The 21,162-nt window shown below is 37.8% G+C and overlaps 1 protein-coding gene across 1 annotated transcript in view; it reads left to right on the forward strand.

Annotated features, from left to right (window-relative positions):
* The window catches only part of DOCK2 (dedicator of cytokinesis 2), a 502,335-nt gene that overhangs the window by 342,416 nt on the left and 138,757 nt on the right, over positions 1–21,162 (forward strand). The window contains exons 28-29 of the mRNA XM_084636234.1: positions 10,338–10,436; positions 12,507–12,601. Coding sequence (XP_084492360.1) covers positions 10,338–10,436; positions 12,507–12,601 — 194 coding nt within the window. The remainder of the gene's footprint in view (positions 1–10,337; positions 10,437–12,506; positions 12,602–21,162) is intronic.

Below are 21,162 nucleotides of genomic sequence, written 5' to 3' on the forward strand. Positions count from 1 at the left end.
TACCGCTTAGCATCATAAATGAAGTCAAAAACCTTTTATTTGGTATTAAAATTGAATTCTGGCCCTTCCACAAGATCATTAATATGGTAAGAGCATTCTGCTACATCAGAGTAGTGCTGTAAAGCATCCCAGCTCATTGCTTTTAATTGAAATGCCTGCATAATGCTCTTGCAAAATCCAGACAGTTTTCAGAAGGATAAGAGCAAAGTGTGTCCTGCCAAATGTTGTGTTTAATACATATTGTTAAATAGAATCTAGTTCTTTATTTCAAACAATAATATTTATTTCTGTTAATTTTCTTGGATAAAATATTGATTTTCTGCAGTCAAATGCAGTTGCATTACTTAAAATCAATTTCCTTGCCCCAAAAAGATAGTGATAATTCGTTTATTCTCTCTGGAGGCTATCAAATTAGAGCTGGGAATCATCTGTAAAATACATTAGTAGCTAAGGAGAGCTGGTGGCATTGTAGGTTATAAATGTGATAGACCTAAGAAAAAGGTAAGTTGTTGCTCAGTGACATATACAAGACAAGAGGCTTGGTCTTAAAACCCATCAGTCAGCACTGAAAAGGAAGGACAGCACTGGCTTAGCAACTAATTAAAATAAAACAATTTTAATTTAATCAAGCCTGTATATTTGCTGTTACTGATATGTATAAGGAAAATTACCTTTCATGGTTAGAGACAAATGCAAGGATAATTCTTTTTAAGGGACATTGAGAGATTAAGGTTAAATATTATTCCATTGATACTTTTAGTCCCTGGCACTGTTAAATCTTAATGTGAACACTAGTCCAATAGGGGTTATACTAGTTTAAGTCAAAAGAGACTCAGAATGTGTCTGTAAAGCATATGATAAAAGTATGGTGATTTGTATGCATTGAAGTTAAGCTGGTTATAATTTTGTAATAAGAGGTTGCTAATTTTTCAGAATATGTGATGAAACCGCATCTATCCAATGTACATCTTAGTCTTCATAGTTCTATAGACCAGATTGTATTGCATATGTTACTAAAATAAAATAACATAAAAATTACTTGACATAAATATTTCATGTTTCTTTTGAGGCTGAGTTAATAATTGTTTTGCAGAATAGAGTGAATCGTGTAGTTTTAAAAGTTTCTGCAATTAAAAATCTAATCACATTACTGCATAAATGAAATTAGTGGTTTTATCCTCTACAAAAAGTATATTTACTGTCTTAATCATAAACTAATGTCTCAGCTGAATGATGTGAAATAGAAATATATTGATATGCTCATATACAGTGCAGTATTACTTGGTATAATAAAGATAAATAAAAGAACCCTATAAAGCTGTATTAGCAGATACTTACACAAAATACCAGTGAAATAACATTTTTACTGTAGTTTTTTACCATGCCATCTCTGGCCACTCTAGCTCATTCCTCAATAGCTCCTATAAAATCAGAGAGCGACATCTTTGTTTCTTTCTTTCTTCTGGGAGTACAGTTTCCCTCAGTTCCATCAGCAAACATTATGCAAAAGGTATCTGTCCTCGCTCATTCGTTATTGGCCTGTTCCAGGAGAAGATTATAGTGACCAGTAGTGGAAAGTCACAACTACTGGCTTCTCAGCAAGGCAGTCTAGTCAGGCAAAATCCTAGCCCAGTGACAAGGACAAAAACAAACAACCCTGCATATTCTGACATTATGAAACACCACAGAAGGAGGACAGCTTTCTACTCTTGTGCATGGATCTTTCCCTTCCTGGCAGGGTTTCCTACAGTCTGATGGCTTGAGCAACCCCACAGTTTTATGTAGCTCCAAGACCTCAAGAAGGATGAATGGCTGGTTTTACCCGTCCTATTAGAAACTAAAAATAAAATGTCATAGTGTGAGGTTTCTGGGGCATCCTTCACCTTTCATTTGGGTGCTAAGAAGATTTGAGGGACACCAGTCACAGTTGTGGGAGGTGTATGTTACCCTGTTTGAAGTGGTGTGTAATCACCATTTAGTGTTTGGGGGAATTGTGTGTAGATTTTTGGCCCCTGTGACATTTTTTTTCTTGATAAGTCCCAGAATTGGAAGTTCTAAGGCATAACAGGCACTCGCTCTCAGAAGGAATTATTTCCAACACTGCAAAAGCATCTGCTTTGAGTGGACTGGTTAGCATTGTAAAAAGAGCATTTGTAAAGACAGCGTATATGACCGTGTTTAAATAGGCTATGTTTTTTCTGGGAGGAAATTAACACTGCTAATTAGTCCAACTGGAACAGGGAATGTGCTATAGGATTGGAGCTAGTGTGTGGCAGAGGTCACGGAGGCTCCCCTAATTCAGGCTAGTACAGAGGTAGAGCAAATGGCCAAAGCACATCATGATAAAGTTCCTAATATGGAAGGGGAATATGACTCTTGCACTAATAATTTTACATCCTTTGTCACATGGAAAGAGAAGAGAGGAACTCAGTATAGAGAACATTCAATACTCAGTTTGGGTTTATCAGATCATCCCAGACATTAAAGGAAATGGGAATTTTTCATGAAGTGCATTGCACGTTCAGCATTTTCCTGAATAACTTTAAATTTCTTATTGTTCAGGTTAGTTCAGTGAACTTAGATGAACTAAAATGAAAACTTTATAGTACCTTAAAAATATTGTATGGTCTGTGCCTTAATTGGATAGATTTGTGTCCCTTCCTCTTAGAAAACAACCCCCCACCTCCACACACACACACACACACCCCTGTCACAAAGAACCCAAATTAAACCAAGCAACCAAATCCCAATACAGGACCCAATACAGGACCCAAACTGAAAAAGGCTTTGTAAATAATAATATTAAATAATAGCAAGTTCTCACCATAGTGCTTATCCATAGATCTCAAAGCACTTTACAAAGGAGTTCAATATCAATATTGTAAAGCATTGTCAGGTTTTTTCCCTGTGAAATAAATGCCCCACACTACCCCAGGGTGGCACATCAGTGTCTGAACATCTGTTCAGTTCTGAACTGTTACAATGCATCTGCACTGGGAAAATTGGTACATGTTCTTCAGCAACAATGCAGCTGTGCTAGTGCTCTCATAAATGAGGCTTAGGCATTTTGTCAGGAAAACCTACAGGCTGAGGGAGTTACGCAGGTTTTCATGGCAGGTCAGTAAAAAATAAATTCTGGGCCCTTGGTATCATAAGTGCAGTTGAACCTTTGCTGCCAAATTTTGTCTATTGCTCTTAGTGTAGAGAAGGTCTTGGTGGAATTCTTTGAGGTCACCATAGAACTAATTCAAAAATTTTGCTAAATGTGGTTGAAGTTTTGTGCTATTGATTCCAGAATTTTCAGAAATATAATGTATATTGATTCACATTTTCTTTGCAAAAAAATTAAAGGTGGGGGAAAAATTTTCAGAGTTGTTCAATTTCCACTGAGTGTATTGGGAGATATTGATAAAGCCCTATGTACTGCTTTGAGAATTCAGGGGTAGATTTATATTAAGCCTATCTGTGTGTGTGCACTTCAGTTTTTAATTTGATTTTTCCTGCTGTTGTGTGCAGTCAGTTTAGCTGAAAGAGAATAAAACTGATTAAAGGGTGATTGACTTCTTGGAATGCAGGAGATAGTTTTGTTTTAAATAAATGAAGCTGCTGTTTAAGACATTCGCAATATCTGGAAAGCTACTGTAGAGGACTACACAAAGATAAAAGATGCCACCTCAAGCTTGTTTATGTAATCACATCTTTGTTCCTGTGTATTTCAGAAGGAAAACAAAAACTAAATTGCTGCTCTATAGATGATTACACTTGGCTTTGCTGCAGACTTCTCTTATCTCTACTGGTGTTTCTTTTTGTAGCAAATTTTCAGTGTGCTGTTTCCTTTCAGCTCTTTTTACTGTTGTATATTACCCTTCATTCCAGATCACTCCCACTGCTACTTCCCTCCCTTTCTAATTCCCAGACCAGCTTCCAACCCCTTTTTCTGCAAGAAAGTGGCTGTACTTCACTACAGGAAAATGACTTAATTTGCACTAAAATAAACTCGAATTAGGAGCATTTAAAATAGTTTCTTTGTATAGTTGTATTTTGTGCTTTTATAGTTTCCGCAGAATATTAACCTGCTAGTTATCTTTAATTTGGAGGTGAGTGTAGTAGAATGGCAGCCCTGGATAAAAGAGTAAGGGACTTATAATGCGTTTATTATTAAGTTAGCCATGTCCCTGTAGCCCACTGGTCCTTAACTGGTCAGGCCTGGCCCAAGGTGGAATGAGTACAAAGAATCACAGCTCCAAAGATGAAGCTAATGGACATAAGCTCCCTGCCTCCTCAGGTGAACTTGGAGATTTTGAAAGGATGGTTGCCTGTTGCACTAGATAGGAAGTTCATGTCAGATATCTAAAGCAGCCTGGAAGAAGGCATGAAAGCAGGTATGGGAGAAGAAGGTAATTGTAGTAGAGTGATTAGGGAGGTGTGGTAAGAAATGAGAGCAGCTATGTAAGCAAGAGTAGAATTGCACAGATACTTGAAGGTGAGGAGGAAAGCTTTAATTTGATATAGCAGATGAGAGGAAGCCAATGGAGGGTTTTGTGTACAAAGCAGATGTGGTCCAGGCAGTAGGTTACAGGTGATTTTAGCTGCTGTGCTTTGGACAGAATAAAGCGGAAACCATGCAGTGAATCTTCCGGTGCAATGACTGTTCATTGTAGATGATTGCTCTGCCATTGGAAAGTAGATAAAGAATATATACTATACTTTATGTGCATGCAGATGTATCATCTAAGGAGGTCACTATGTAAATCTGTTCTGTACAATGTAATGGGACAGATTCTATCTACTGGTTCTTCACTGTTTTGCACTAGTGTAAATGAGGACAAAATCTGGCCCAATAAATATACTTACGCGATAAATCATTTACAATGCAGTCATGCTCCTTGTTAGATTTTACCCTGGAAAATGCTGGGCAGGGAGAATGGAGGGTGATTCTAGTGCTGAACATGCACACAAAAAATTAGACTGTAGAGAAAAAATACCACTTTTGTGGGATGGGAGGTGCTTGAAATGTTGTTTAGACCCCCCACAGATAATTGTAAGATCAAGGCTTGTAGCACTGCATAATACTTCTGTATTCTGGAGAAATACTACTCTATCATTATATCTGCATTAGCCTTAAAGGAACAATTTTGAGAGAGCCTTAATTGTATAACCTTTAATAGACTTTTAAATCTGAGAGGCTGCTTTTATTCCCATATAATTTCTGTTGTAAAATTACTCACATTTTTCCATTAATTAATCCAGTATTTAGGTAATTGTCCTCTTATGTTCAACTAAACTCTAGGCTGTACTAAATTTTAGCTACTATGGAATGTAAACAGTGAAACAAGAATACAGCAGACTGGGATGTTTTTAATCAGAAACGAAAAGCTGTCAGTAAGATGTGCAAATAGAGTACCAAGGCTCTGGTTTAGTCATCTATAAAATACAAGAAGACAGGTCCAATGAACTATAAGACATCAAACATAAATGTAAAAATAGAACCTCAAACTTAGTACAGCAGAGGATGGATCTACTTTATTGTAAACAAAAAATAACTACCCCCTCACCCCCCAAATATTCAATGACAAGCTGTGAGAAATGTATGTGGAGTGGATCAGTTTCCAAATTTCAGACACTGGGTACACATTTGATCAGCACAATAGGCTGTTACATAACAGCCTATTACAATTTTTATATTTTTGGTCTAGGCCTTTATACCTGGGCACATGGCTTGGAGGAGTACAGGAGAGCATGTGGCTTGGAGGTGAATTATATTCCTTTGAGAAGACACAAAACTACTACCTAAGGAATATCTTATTCACCACTTGAAATTCAGTTTATACCTTTTTGAGCACAAAATGCTGCTGTTCAAGGTTTTCCATAATATGATAAAGTGTTGTGTTACCATCTCTATCAATATAGACATGCACTAGAGGTCTGAGGGTACATTTCTTTCCTGAAGCACTGTAAGTGTTACTATGTGTGCAAAAAAGCTTTGAACTACTGTCACTCTAAAGGGCATCACAGTGCATTCCTTAGCTTTTATTTACAGTGATTGTCATGTTGTGCATATGCTCATGACCCTACGCAGGTGAGATTATTCACTCGTTTCATGAATGTCCAGAAGGTCTTTCTGTATTACATTTTTACAAAACAGGAATTGCTAATATGGTGGTGATTTTTAACATTGTGAGCCATATTTAGATTACAAAAAATGCTCTTATGTATATTAATGATCTGACTTATGTTTGCATAATACCTGTTACCCAAAAGTTCCCAAAGCACTTTCCAGACTTCACAAACTATGGGTCATACCTATACCAGTTTTGCACTCCACTCCATTGATTTCAGCTGAGTTAATGTATGTCTGATTTGCACTGTGAAAATTAGCTCAGACTCAATATGTAGTGTGAGCACATCACCCACTACTGAGAAGTAAATTGTTTATATATTATTTATATATATTATAAACACATAAATATTATTCCAGTTATGCCTTTTGAGACATCAGGTAGACCTGTTGACTTACTGTTAACTGTTTGTACTCTTTTTAAATAAAAGTAATAGTTTAAAGCTTTAAATATTCTGCTCATGGTATGTCTTTAACTACTGCCTTTCAAAAGCATTAGAGCATTAGTATTTAAATTTTATTTTGGTTGCTTTTTGTTGACATGTATGTGGGTTTCACACATTTAAACTATGGACATATATTGTGACACACGAGGATAACTGTTTAATTGGCCACATGAACCTTCCACCCTCACTCCATGTGCATACATCCCAGCATGTAAAAAATACCCACAAAATAATTAAGTAAATGTTTAATTTACACTAGATTAATATTGAAGGATAGTTTCATTCTACACTATTTGCTATTTTTTCTCTAGTGTTTTTGTTTTATTATTGCTTGGGGTTCTTGTACATTATTTGAAGTTACTACAGCAATCTGTCACCATTTGGTGTAATAAAGTATGCTGGGATTAGGGTTGCTGGGACTGAAATTTGTCATCTTTCTTCTATGACCCTAACTCTTAATGCTGCTTTTCCCATCAGCGCTACACATGCAGCCCATGGGCATTGACTTTAGTGGAAATGGGGCAAATAGACACCTCCCCTCTCCAAGGCTTACAAAGCCACATTTGATTTCTTGATTGAATATCTTATCATTGATGATGTGGTTTGTTTATACTAAATCTGTAAATAGGGTAGTTTCTTTTTAGCTTACACTTTGCAGTATTTGTACTAAGGCTGCAAGACACACTCTACAGTTCTTTAAAGTTTGATGGATCATGGTGTTTACTGTTCAGGAGTTTTGCGTGTTTACTGGAAGAGTGGGTTTCCTCATCTGTATCTCATTGCCCTTTGACAACCTAGTGATGCTTTTTGTTCCTGCTAATGATATAATGTTGTTAATTATTTGGTTAATGGACACTGCTTTGTTAAGAAGTTATATTGTCAGTCTGGTGTGAAGATGTTTCTGTGCATGAAGGTGGTAAATTAATATATGTGATTTATTGCATCTCTTCATAATAATGTATTCTAAGCAAAAAATCTTCCTGTTAACATCATTTTAAGTATTCCTTCATCAGTCAAGTGTTCACTGTGATTACACTTATTTTTACACATGTTTGACCTAGTTTCAATCATACATCTCTGCTGGGATGTAGATATATTAGATATATCTTAGATATATCTTAACAAGGCTAAGCACAGCTGAAATGGCTTGTCAACTTTATTTGAATAACTTCATCTTCTCTGAAACTTTTGTATTTGTATTTAAATATTCAGTTCCCTACACACAGTGCTGCTTTAAAAAAGAAACTTATCACAGTCAACTAGCATGTTTGCAGGAGGTTCCTGATTCCAAATGTCTTATGCCCAAGTTATAAACATACTAAGTGAATTTAAAAACTGATTGGTTAACTTGTGGAGTTTACTTTATTATGAAGCAGTTAATGGCTCTTAAATATTATAAGATTCTTAGACAATGTAGGATAATTTAGATGAATACACACAGAGTTGTTGACAGAATTGTGAAGTATACTTAAGTTCTAACAGTGTGAGAATGGTGATGTTGAGAATGCCTGAGCACTTGTGAAATGAGAGGCTATACCTGTTTCCTACTGGCTTTTGGAGAGGGGTGAGAGCAAGTTTTCAACATAAGAAATCAAGTGGTTAATTATAATACTCAAGGTTGCTACATGTAAATGATTAAAGGTCATACACAAAGTTAGTATCCAGTACCAATATACATTTAATATACCGTTCAGTCTTAACATGATATTGGGAAGTGGAGGGGGGGTTGAATTTTTGACAGCAAACCTGCTGTGCTGGCACCTTCCATTTTGTATATCAGTCAGTCACACTGCTGTGAAAGTTGACAGGTTTGCTGCCAGAAACTGTCTAACAAAACTGTGATATTTATTGGTAGCAGAACTGCTTTCATTAACCAACATATGTCCTCTGTTAATTTCCACAATTCCCATTTACAAGTTACTAAGCTCATGCACTCATGCTAGACTGTAATACTAGATACTGCTAGACAGATTTTAAAAGTTGCCACAAATAAATTAACATTCTTAAAGTCATTTTGGCTGAACAGCAAGATAGTACATTGACTAGAGTCTAGTACAGAGAGTGCTTATCTCAGCAAATGGTTACTTCAAATTGTGTGAGAAAACACATCCTGTAGCATCTCTTGAAGCTTCTTAAAGAGAAAAATACAACGCATGCTTTTGTGTGTGTAATATTCTGTAATTTGTGTTGGCAGTTATTTCTTTCAAAATTAAAATCAAGACAGTGGAAAAAATTAACAGTCTCACCACTGCACCCACTGCAGCTTGCTATTCCTGACAGTTGTGGATTTTAGTTCACAAAAGAGTCTAATTTGAGCAATACCTGTAAAAGTAAACTACTGTAGGACATAAAATCAGCATTTTCTTTTTGAAGAGCATCAGTAATCAAAACCATACAAATCCTTACCTGAAAGCTTTGGGATTACCCGCAGAAAATGTATCTTCTTAGTCTTACATAGTAGGCAAGGTTCTGGCTAGCACTAATGTTACTCCAAAATAAGGTATAATAACTCCTTTATATTGAAATTTTCACTGTTTATATGCAAGAACTGTACTGGATCTGCTCACGTAGGAATAAATAAAAAAGCAGTACAAACTGAGCAGCAGCTATCATATGAAAGTAAAAGACCTCTAGTGGCCATAACCTGAAGTTAAGAAAGGCTTCCTTTTTTTGCAATAAGTAGTAGCCAAAATGGTTGGGTGGGATAAACTGCAGCTGATACTTTACAGTAATGTGTGATCTTGTTGAATTTATGATGGTAACAAAATATAAAGTCAATCAGAATTAAGAGAGGAATCTGATTTCCCCAAATCAGTACAAATTAGAAATGAACTTCTGGTTGGAAACATCAGGGACTCACTTGTAAACTTATCAAATACAAAGTTTTGAGTAAATCTGTCAGAAAACAGTTATTTTCTAGGCTTGCCTCTGCTTCATATTTTTCTTTTAGAGAAATCCAGAGATTATTTTGAGTTGGCTCATTATCAAAATAATTGTTGTAATTTTTTCAAGATAAAAAGTATCAATAGGAAGAGATACTTTGTTCCTCAAAGGGAAACTTTAGTCATTTAGCCTTACCCCTGTATCCTGAAGATTTGCCAAATAAGAAGCACTTCTGTAAAAGGAAATGGAAACTTAAGATTATAAGTCACTTTCCATTTTATTTCAATTCTGTTTTAAAATTCAGAAGAATATAGTTTTACAGAATTTAATAGGGATGAAAACAGTTGGATCCTATATACATTTTACAGGGTTCAACAGAAGGTACTTGAAAAGTCTAAAAAATTTAAGCAAATATCCTCTCTTTTTTTAGATTTTCATATCCTTCCTGAAGAATTCTGTAGCAGGGATATAATTATTTTTTATGAATATTCAAAAGGATCTTATACAAAGTTTTCATTTTCTATTAATCTGTTATGCACAAGTCCTATGGAATATAACATTATTTTTAGGAATTTTAAACCACATACAAAGTCATGTCCTGTAGGAGTTCTCTTAAGAGTGATACCACTTTTTCAACGAAGAAAGTTGCTTAGAGTAGTATTCTCAGTATTGCCAGTTGTAAGTTATTGTTAAGCATATTTCACAATGTATACACAGTGAGAAGCACTTCTTACCTTTTGAAAATTCACATTTGGGCTGGCACAGGTTTTGTTCATTTTTAGTGATCTAGTGATTTGGCATTGCAGGATATAATCCATTATTTTAATTTCCTTCTAAATCTACAGTTTAGAAGTGCAGTTCCTTACAGTTTTTTTCTTTTTCTATTTTAGAGTCATTTTGTGGCATGCATGACAGCAATCTTAAACCAAATGGACAACCAACATTACTCCTTTTACATTGAAACCTTTCAGACAAGTTCAGAGCTAGTGGTAAGTACAAAGTATCCACATTTAAAGCTGGCAAATAGGCAAATGGCTCTCAAATACTTCATGTTCTGCACTGAACTACTCATACACTTGATTCTAGCAGCCACAATTGTTTAAGAACAGATGGTTTTACCAAATACTAGACATTATTTCTAAATATGGAGTATCATCAAAAGGCTGATACACATTTGTTGTATATATCTCTTGCCCCATAGTCCCTGCAAGTTTACTTCTGACCTGAAGAGTGCTTGAATGATACCAGGAGTTGGATACTACCTCAGTCAGAAGCGTGAAAGATATAGGTGTTGCTGGTGTAGGTAGATCATTGTTTTGCCTTTTTTGTCTTCCCTATGTGTTGGGGAGGTTTGTTAGATAGTTTGCTAAGAGAGGACTCTGCTAAATGGTAAACAGCTCTTCAACATTTTTTCTCCAAAGTGTCTAAATTAATATGCTTTCGACTGTGACTTTTTTCTATCCGTTCATCTATGACTTATTTTTTGCTCAACAGCTCAGTGTAATGGGCCTTTAACTTTTATTTACAGCCTACAACTGTTATTTTACTTTGGTCCCAATTCTCTCTCCTCTTTATCTCCATTAAAAACTCCATTGTTGACCCAGATTGTGTTTTTGTGCTGAGTAGCTACAATTGTCTGATTCGCATGGTGCAGCTGGGTTTGCTCCAGTTTAGGTTAGAAGTGCCTAGGAGCTGCTCTAACATGCACCAGCTGATACCATTCCATAAATGATTACAGCAGTTCTGTGACCACACCCCTTTCCTTTTCCTCCCTGCTGTTGAAACACTCCTTGCACCCATGGACAGATGTAGGCAGTGGTGCAGGTGCTGGATAAGACCAGTTTTTTGCCAGTTGAAAACTCCTCTTGGAAAATTCTCAGATTGCCAGATCCAGCTGCTTTTCAGACCCATGTATTGTCAGAGAGTTCAAATGGTGCAGATCATGGCAGATCCAAGCCCAGCTAGTCTTACTTTTTGCAATGTTCCAAATGAGTCAGACTACCTAGTAACATGGGGATATTTTGGTGTATTGTCATCTTCCAGGCACTTCGGGTGCTCAGAAGCAGCCTACATTTAGCAATTTTACCAAAGTCTATGTAGTGCGGTAATCCCTAATCTACTTGAGCAAGTCAACAGGAAAGAATTGTAAAAAATTATGTCATTATGCTTATTTTTTCTGCTTTTTAAATATATTGATTTGTTAACACTTCATTTTTCCTCAATAGCATAAAAGTAATGTCCTGACAATCATGGTGATAAAAAAAAATTGTTTCCGTATTATTCTGTTCAGAGACATTGTTCATTTGGTTACCCTTAACCAATTTGACTGTTAAGAAAGAGCCAAATCTTCTGCTGAGTGCCACTTATGTGGTACCAGTGGGAGTTGATGGCACTATGAGTGATTGGCCTCACAATTCAGTAGCTGCCTCTTAAAGCTCATTACAGAAACCTTGGGGGTAAACCTCCATATATGCAAACACTTAATGATCGAATAATTGTGTTAATGATTATATTGCAATAACCTCTGTCTCTTTGGTAAGTGTTCTTTAGAAAAGAGAAGTGGTTTGGTTTTGTTGTTTTTTGTATGAATGGTTGTGTGTATTTATAAGTGTATATGAATAATTTCTGAATATAACTTGCACTCTATCTTTAGAAATGTGTATTTTGAAAAATTGCTAAATTAAAAAAAAATTCAAGTTTTCTAAGCGATGAGTCTTCTAAATGGTAAACAACTCTTCAACAATTCTACTCCCAAGTGCCTAAATTTAATGCTGTTTACTGTGAATTGTTTTTCTGTCCATTCATCTATGGCTTATCATTGCTCAAGAGCTCAGTGTAATATGCCTTTAACTTTTATTTCTAGCCCACAGCTGCTATTTTTACAGGATTTTGGTCCCAATTCCACTGCCACTGATGTCATTGATAGCTTTGCGATTGACTTCAGTGGGAACAGGATGGAGCCCTCTCCTTTGATGCTTTCCACAGAGCAGAGAGTCGGCTTTGGAATATGAAGTCTGAAGGATATAAAATCATAGTTGTATTGTGTTTTGTTGTTCTAGGACTTTTTGATGGAAACATTCATCATGTTTAAAGATCTCATAGGAAAGAATGTTTACCCTTCGGACTGGATGGCAATGAGCATGGTGCAGAACAGGTAAATAGAGCCCTCCGAACAATTTCAAGGTTTCAGCAGTCTGAAAGGGAGCCTGGTGCTAGTGAAGTGAATGTCTTATTCCATGTTTTAACACAAAAAATAGGCAGGGTTCCCTGTTCCAGATGCCTTTTCAGTTTTACTTCGTATCAAAAATGTTTACACTATCTGAGATAATCGACTTACATAATGCATGGAAAAAACTGCCTGTGCCTTTGGTCCACTTTTCAAAGACTGACAAGCAAGAGGAAATGGGTTTCTAATAGATAGGTGTCAACATCACAAAGAAGAGTCAGAGTTGGTCTCCATGTTGACAAACTCAGTAAAGAGGCCAAGGAGTGAATAGAGACTGTCTAGGCCCCGTCTATCAGAGTGCCTTCCAAAACTGTGTCTGTCATGTGTGGTTTGTTCTCTCTCTCGTTATCTCTCCAGAGGGAGAATAGTGTGTACTTGCCCCCCAAGAAAGCTCTGTCTCCTATATAATTGAACTTTACCCTCATGGTGGAAAGTTCCTTTGTTCTAGAGGAGCAGAATTGTCAGCCATGGCCTCCATCCTAGACCTTTAGGCAATATTTTAGACATGTTGGACCCAGGCCATTGTGGGCCCTGAAGATAAGGACTCAGACTTTGAACTTGACTTCATATTCTATGAGAAGCCAGTGTAGAGAGAAGAGGACAGATCTGATGTGCTCGCTGTAGCCCATGTCACTGAAGAGATGTGCTGCAGCTTTCTGTATGAGTTAGTGATTCTTAACGGTTGATGGCTTCATGCCCATATATATTACAGGTATAATCCAGGTGGGAGGTAATAAAGGCTCATATAACTAAGGCCTACTGCAGATCCATAAGACTGCTGGCTGACCGCTGTTAACCTTCTGCTTTTTATGTTTTCTCTGCAATGCTTGCACCTTAAGAGTAAAGGTGCTTGCTCGGAGAGAGCTGTGTGGTAACTCTACTGGTAATTATAGTTGTTCATAGCCTTTGAAGAGAGAGCAAAGAGCAGACATTGGCCTGTTGAGACATTCTGGCTTGCTTGCAGTATCACAGTATAGGCAGAGAACTGTGCAGCCTGGAAAAATCCCAGTCAGGAGGGAGGGAAATATAGGTCTCTCCCTAGGTGAGGGGACAGCTGGGAGCAGAGGCCTAAAAGTGAGTGCCCTTGGTGAACCACAGAGGGGCAATGCAGGTGCAGTTGCCCTGAATTTTGACAAAAGGGAAGATTCCTTCTGTGAATGAGGCATTAGCTATTTTGGTTATAGGTGGGTACCGTGACACTTTTTATCAGACAGGAAAGGACTGAGGCTCAGGAGACTTGGGGGGGGGGGGTCTATCCCCAGCTCTGTCACTGACTGACTTTGTGACCTTGGGTAAGTCACTTAACCCTTCTGTGCCTCTTTTTCCCTCTCAGCCTTTCTCTGTCTTGTCTATTTAGATTGTAAGCTCTGCAGGGCAAGCACTTTTTCATACTACGTGTATATACAGCACTTAACATGATAGGATCTAATTTGGGGTCTCCAGGAACTACTGTAGGACAAACAGCAATGGTAGTGAATAGGTGAGTAAACTGAAGTGCCTCCTCACAGTTATACTAAATCATGGTGCTCCAGGATTGAGTTACATTGGGAGGGCAATATGGGAAGACTCAAGGTAGGTGTATCATTGTTTTTAGACACTTTGGGATATTCAGACTGATGTGTGGAGGGAGGGAGAGGGGGGTTAGTATTTGTAGTCCATGACTGAGAGACTAGGGGAAGGGATGAGGTAAAGGGAAATACAGCACTGCTCTGAGCAGCTGTTAATTAATCCCTTTCACTTGTCCAGTTGTTTGATCCATATAGGAATTGGAAGATTCTTCTTTGTTTTATGTGGCAGACATTATCATTAATTTTTGGCATCATCACATTGAGGTCACCCCCTTATGGGACTATATCATTAATAATGTAAGATGTAAACTTTACAATGTGGGTTTTAAGTAGCTGTATGTTGTTGGAACCATATCTCTTGTTTATAAGTGTCTCTAAACTTAGCCAGCTGGGCACCCACTAACTGCCAAATCCTTACATCATCTGAATAGATTTGCCTCCGACAAAGTGTTTGGGGCAGATCCTTGAGTGCTGATGTGCTTAGTAGAATATTTACAGAATTCATACTCCAAAGCAGTGGTGCTCCAAGACATGACAAACCTAATTCCTATTTTAACTTCTAAAACCTTCTTTACTGAATTCAGTTGCAGGAAGGTACCCATTCCCTCATCAAAGATCAATAGTCACGAGGGAGATGGCTGGAAACCTGAATTTTAAAGATCTCACTGGTTATAAACAGGTTCCTTTCAAACTTCCTCATTCAAGAACATCAGGACATCTGTTCCTTAAGTGTAATATCAACATATTGGCATTTGGCACAGCTGTAATCCTGCTTATTTGTGCTTCATGTTGTTTAAAGGATTGACACATTTTCTTGAGATGAGCACTCAGGATTTTACCTGATGTCTGTCATCATTCTTAGAATGTCTCCAGGTGCTTTTAGTGTGGTTTAAAAAAAGAAGGCAAGAAAATACAATATCTCCATTCTTTAGACATGTAATGTGGTGATCCTGATTCCATTTGCCATTCAAATCAATGGAAACAGGACTGAACATTCACAGTGACTGAAATTTCTGTAAATGACTACGCCAGTTGTGTTAGAACAATACACTCTTAAATGTCAAATTAATCACATTGTTAATTTCTTTCAGACTTATGTCCAGCATAGAAATATTTTAGTTGTGGGGTCATTTTCATGAACAAATCAGAGTTTAATAAGCTACTTTTAAAAATTATTGTAGTTATCTGAAATATTTCATATTGCTGGAATGGAAATAGTATGTTTGTGTATCATACATCCAAAGATACACACATTGTATACTCATATCTTCACAATTGTTGTATTACAGTTTGTGTGCACAATTGCCATTCGTGCTCGACCATGACCAATACTGACTATTTTTTAATACAAATTGCTTTTAAGTGTGGGTGAGTCAGCACTGCAGAATTAGCCAGGGTGATCAGCACCCAAGGACGCCTAGTCCAGGTATAAGTATCCCCCCAGCAAGCCTCTACCTGTGTCACTGTGTCCTCACTGTTTCTGCACTCACCTGTGTCTGTCTGAGGGCAAAGCCCATGGTTATTTGTGCTGGGACATACTGATTCTTTCCCAGTCAATTCTGGGACAATTTGTCTGTCTTTCAGGGGGCAATATGAAAAGGCACTGGATAACTATCAGTACTCCAATGATTTAGTCTGAATCACTCACTGCAACACGTGGATTACAGTCCAAGTTAAAGCAGAGACTGGGCTCTATATATCTTCCCCTTCTCCTTCCCCCAACAACTGAATAAGGTAGCTCAGGCTTAAAGCACCTCCAAAACCGGGAAAATGTTTGTATGTAGATGGGGCAGGACAGGGGGTTGGGCTAAAACTTGGGTAAGAGTCTGGCATTACCTCTGCAGTGACGATGCACCCAAAAAAGTGTTTTGAGAAAGTCTAGAATGAACCAGGCAATACAAATTATTTATTATTTATTTTTACCTGCTTCAGTTTTTTGTCACAAATTGGCAGTCTTGGCCTTTCCCAAGCCCACTCTGTTAACCTAGCTAATCACTTGAGTACTCCTCCTTGTCAGGCATGAGCTCCTTCAACTGAGCCTGAGGACCAGCTAGCTCAGCCTCCAGCCAGATTAAAGAGGTCAGCTGGGTTAGGATATTACCACCTGATTGACCAGACTGCCTGACTGGTTGAAGGAAGCTCCTAGGCCTGCTTTTAAGGTCATTGAGCAACAGCAGGTCGTTGGCTGTTCAGTGTGTGTGCCTGCAGCAGCAATCACTCTTGTGCTTTCCTGGTTCCCAGCTAGGGTGACCAGACAGCAAGTATGAAATTCAGAACAAGGGGTGGGGGGTAATAGGCACCTATATAAGACAAAGTCCTGAATATCAGGACTGTCCCTATAAAATGGGGACATCTGGTCACCCTATTCCCAGCCATGACACTGCCTTGTTCCTGTCCGACTCCAGTCTGCTCCAGTCTCGCTTTCCTGCTTGCTTCTGACTCTGGCTCCAACCCATCGTTCTGGTTCCTGACTCCCAACTCCTGCTCTAACCACTAAGCCTGATTCTTGCTCCAGCCATTAGGCCTGACCACCCACACCCCAGTCGTGACACTACTGCACTCCTGCTATATGTAGACTTCTCAGAACTGCACAGATCCAGGAAATGAAAATGGAAATAACTTACTGTAATGTGTTTGAGAGGCTTGTATAAACAATGTATCTGATATTTCAAAAGTATATCTTAAGGCAAGAAAAAATAATTGACAATGTACAAGATGACAATGGGCGCCTTAGGAAAGCCTTGCTAAGTGGAAAACATGACTAGAAAGCATGCTAATTTTTTTCTTAGTTGTTCTAGATATCAAACACATTAGTACTTCCAGGTCTGTCTACTCTACTGACCACACACACTCACAACGTTCAAAACATCATTTGAAAGATACAATGTTAGAAAATGTGTTTATGATAAAGCAAAAAAGGAAAGAAGGGGGAGAATGTATGAGAAACAGATGGCATTTGTGTTGTAGTGTGTGGTTTGCCTAATATCATCTTGTTTTTCTCAGGTTTGAAACTCCTCTTGTCCCATTGGGAGAGTTTCATTTTGGGTTGCCAACCCTCCAGGATTGCCCTGGGGTCTCCAGGAATTAAAGATTAATTATGTCATGTGATGAAATCTCCAGGAATCCATCCAACCAAAATTGGAAACCCTAGTTTCATACCTTACAATGATAGGAGGTTGGTTAGCTCTTCCATCTGGTATTGGATAATAAAATGTCCTTCTGCCATTATTTAGCAGTAATTTGTTTGACTAGGGTAAGGATAATCAGAGCATGTTTCCAGAGCCAGGAGGGGATTAGATTGCCTTTGTTTAACCCAATGGTTCTCAACCTATTTACCGTTGTGAGCTCTGGGGGAGGAGGGTGTGAGTGTGTCCCCTTCCCATACCCCAGCTGTCCTCAGGGGCAGAGAAACAGGAACTGGGTTGCCACAAGCGTTTCTTTAACTCTCTATTCCTGGGGGAATTGGTGTGTGTGTGTGTGGGGGTGTTAGAGGCATACTTGCTGACAGGTATTTTGAAATAAATTACCAAAATAATTGAAACTGTTATTTTGACAAATAAAATTTGCAGAATTTTAAAATATTGTATGCACAATTTTTATTTTTTTTGGTGCAGAATTCCCTCCGGGAGTAATTATTGTGAAATGGAGAGAGGAGAGGGTAACTGATATAGTTGGTATTTGTCGGCCTCCTGGAAGAAGTGAGTGTTTAGGAAAAGACTTGGTTAAGCTGAATTGAACTATTAAGCTACCAAATTCAATTTTGATTATGTTGATTGGGCTTTTACCTAGAATTTCAATGGAATGGTCTTTCCAGAAGAGATCTGCTGTTTTTGTGTTTTGTGACTCAGATGTGTCTTGGTTTATGCTGACAGCAATTAGGAGTCAGAGATGTCTGGACCTTGTTTAACATGTTCTTTGAATCATGGCTATATAGTTACCCCTGGCTGTCCTTTTACTCCTTTTCCTGGCAGGACTGGGGGAGGAGTTGTCTAGGCACATTCTTGCTGATCATTCATAGTTGCTCTCCAAGTAAGATTCTATGGACAGCAATTACTACCAGGTTGTTTCACTGTCTGAGGCAGGTTTAGGTTCATAATGAGCAAATTTAATTGAGTAAAAATTTCTTCTACCCTCTTGTGCTTCTCCTATTAGCAATTACTTTATATGTACAAAAAGAAAAGGAGTACTTGTGGCACCTTAGAGACTAACCAATTTATTAGAGCATAAGCTTTCGTGAGCTACAGCTCACTTCATCAGAGATTAATCTGAAAAAGCAGCATTTTAGTACTTTGGTAAATAACCAATCCCTTGTTTATTTGCAGGCATATAAAACTTTTCTTGTCTAAATTGTTCTGTACATCTAGGAAAAAATATCAGCTTCTGCATCATTCACGAATACAGTATTTTTAATTCTACAGAGCAATAACATGTCTATCATTGCTCAGATCGTATTCCTTTGGGGATCATCCAATATCTACATTGCATCAATTGACATTAGAAATTCACTTGTGATATTACACTTTGTCTGTAATGCCCCCTTATGACTAATAATTCTGTGGGACAATTTGATCCAGGCAGGCTTAGGGTTTATATTTATATTGCTATAAAGCTTCCATGTTCCAGCCAAATGAAAATGTTTAAAGTGACGGTCAGATTAAAAATCATAGATTGTAAAGAAATGTATTCATCAGTGCTGCTAACAATACCTTACATTATTTAATTATGTACATTTTGCAGCTCTCTGCGCGTGGCTGGTGGAAATTATTTAAGTCTGTTTTACTTTCAGGCTCTTAATGCTGTAATGTTGGGGCATCCACTGCTGCAAGGAAAGGTTGTTGTCATTGGTGGTGGTTTTGTTTTGTTTTTATTGTAGAACCATTTCTGTTGTTCTTATATCTTAAAAAAGTTAAAATTGAAGTTAAATTTGATTTCTCAGAGTGCCTTTTTAAACAGTTAAATTACCCCAGACCAAAGTGGTGATAGGAAAACCTTGGGGAGTGCCGGTTGTTTTTTTAAGATAAGTAAGGGTTGATGGGCCCAACATTGCATTCATAAGCATTCAGCACACTTAGAACCCATATTTACTGTACAGTGGATTATTTAGAGGGCTTTTTAAACCTGTTAGGGTACATTTTACCAAGAAAGCCTCCCATTTCTGAATTTGGAAAAATGAAAATGACAGATTGTAAGGCAGCTCTATTGAGAAATCTAGCCAATGGCAGAGTGTAGTTGGTGCTGGCTCTCTATAGGCATTCACAAAGCCCGACAGCCCTCCCAAATGCTCCTATTCATTTTTCTGTTGTTTTGCATCCAGCAAGACAAGTGTTGGCTGTGAAAGTGGACTGATATTTCTAGTGCACTATGATATACTGCAATATGCAGACCTAAAAACAGAATGCATGTAGTTGGAGGCAAAAGGAAGCAAAGTGTAGATAAGTTTGTACACGCTAAAAGTGGTTCATTATACTGCACATGATGTGTGGGACTCCTTCACCAGTCTCTCTCTCATATCCTAGACAGGTACAGAAAGTTAAGGGGAGTGTGAGTGGTATCACAGCTATTTAAACTAATTAGGGATGACCTCATAAATGAAGACTGGACTGGAGCCATGAGTGGGTTGCATAATGTTCCACTTAGCAAACTGAATTGTTTTTGCGTTATATATTGGCTTAAATTTTACCTCTGAATTTGCTGTGCTATCTGTATAGAGTTCAGCTTTGCCTAACTTGGATTTGTTTTGAACCGCCTATGAATAGAGCTTTACTGACTATCCAACAGTTAATGCAATAAAGGGGAAAAGTTCCCTAGTCTAATTGAAGGGTCTGGTTGTCACCCTGCATCTCTAGTGACACTCCCTTTATTTCCTTCTCATGTCAGTTTTTCCTGCCTTACCCACCATCCTACTTCTGAGAGTTGCTACTGGTCTGTCACAATGAACAGCTCCTCTTACTGATCTAATAGGGAGCTATACTCCCCACTGTAACTTTCCTTTCATATACAACACTCCATTTAACAATTTTTAAACTGACTTCTCATATGATTACCATTGTACTCTCCATGAACAAAAACCAATACCAAAAATATGGCTTCATTCTTCTGTGGCCTTAAGCATGCTTTAAGTTGAATAGTACTAATGGCTTCTTGGGTCTCCCCTGCCACTTAAAAATGCTACTGGGAAATGTTGTATGCAGTGTTGTTGTAGCCATTGGTCCCAGGATATTAGAGAGAGAAGATGGGTCAGGAAATATTTTTATTGAACTAAACACGGTTGGCTAGAGAGATGACCCTACACAGAGCTCTTCTTTAGGTCTGGGAAAGTAACCCAGAGACTCACTGCTAAATACAGTGTAGAACAGATTGTTTCGCAGAAGTAGTTAACACATATATCAAGGGACTGTTCAAGGTGAAATGTTGTCAAACGTGCATATATCCTAATACATATATTAGATCTAGTGAATAAAAGGCAACAAATGATAAAGTGGGGTACAGATAATAACTTTAGTTTTAGTGTCTTCGTCACTGTATCCCCAAATGCTTTACAGAGATAAATAATCCAAAGCAAGCCAGTGGTATACATTACACAATGCACTGGCATAAAAGATCTTTGCAAACTTGTCATGAAAATGTGCTATCTGGGCACAAAATCTGCTTTCCCATTTCTATGATGATGGCATGAAAAAAAATATTTTATTGTTCTATCCAAAAGGATTATTTGCTACAAGTAGAATATCTTAAGTCTGTGGTAATGACATTGTACAGATATTTGAATACATAAAAGCATTTGGCCACGGGGATAATAATAGAAGAAAAGAATGTATTTTAAGGTAAAGTTTGAGAAGAGACGTTAACTTTGAGACTGAGACACACTTGGCAATGCTGTTCCAAGTGGCAAGAGTTGAAGAGAAGACTAATATACAACAG

Source organism: Lepidochelys olivacea (assembly GCF_965140295.1).
Source record: "Lepidochelys olivacea isolate rLepOli2 genome assembly, chromosome: 8".
NCBI classification, from domain to species: domain Eukaryota; kingdom Metazoa; phylum Chordata; order Testudines; family Cheloniidae; genus Lepidochelys; species Lepidochelys olivacea.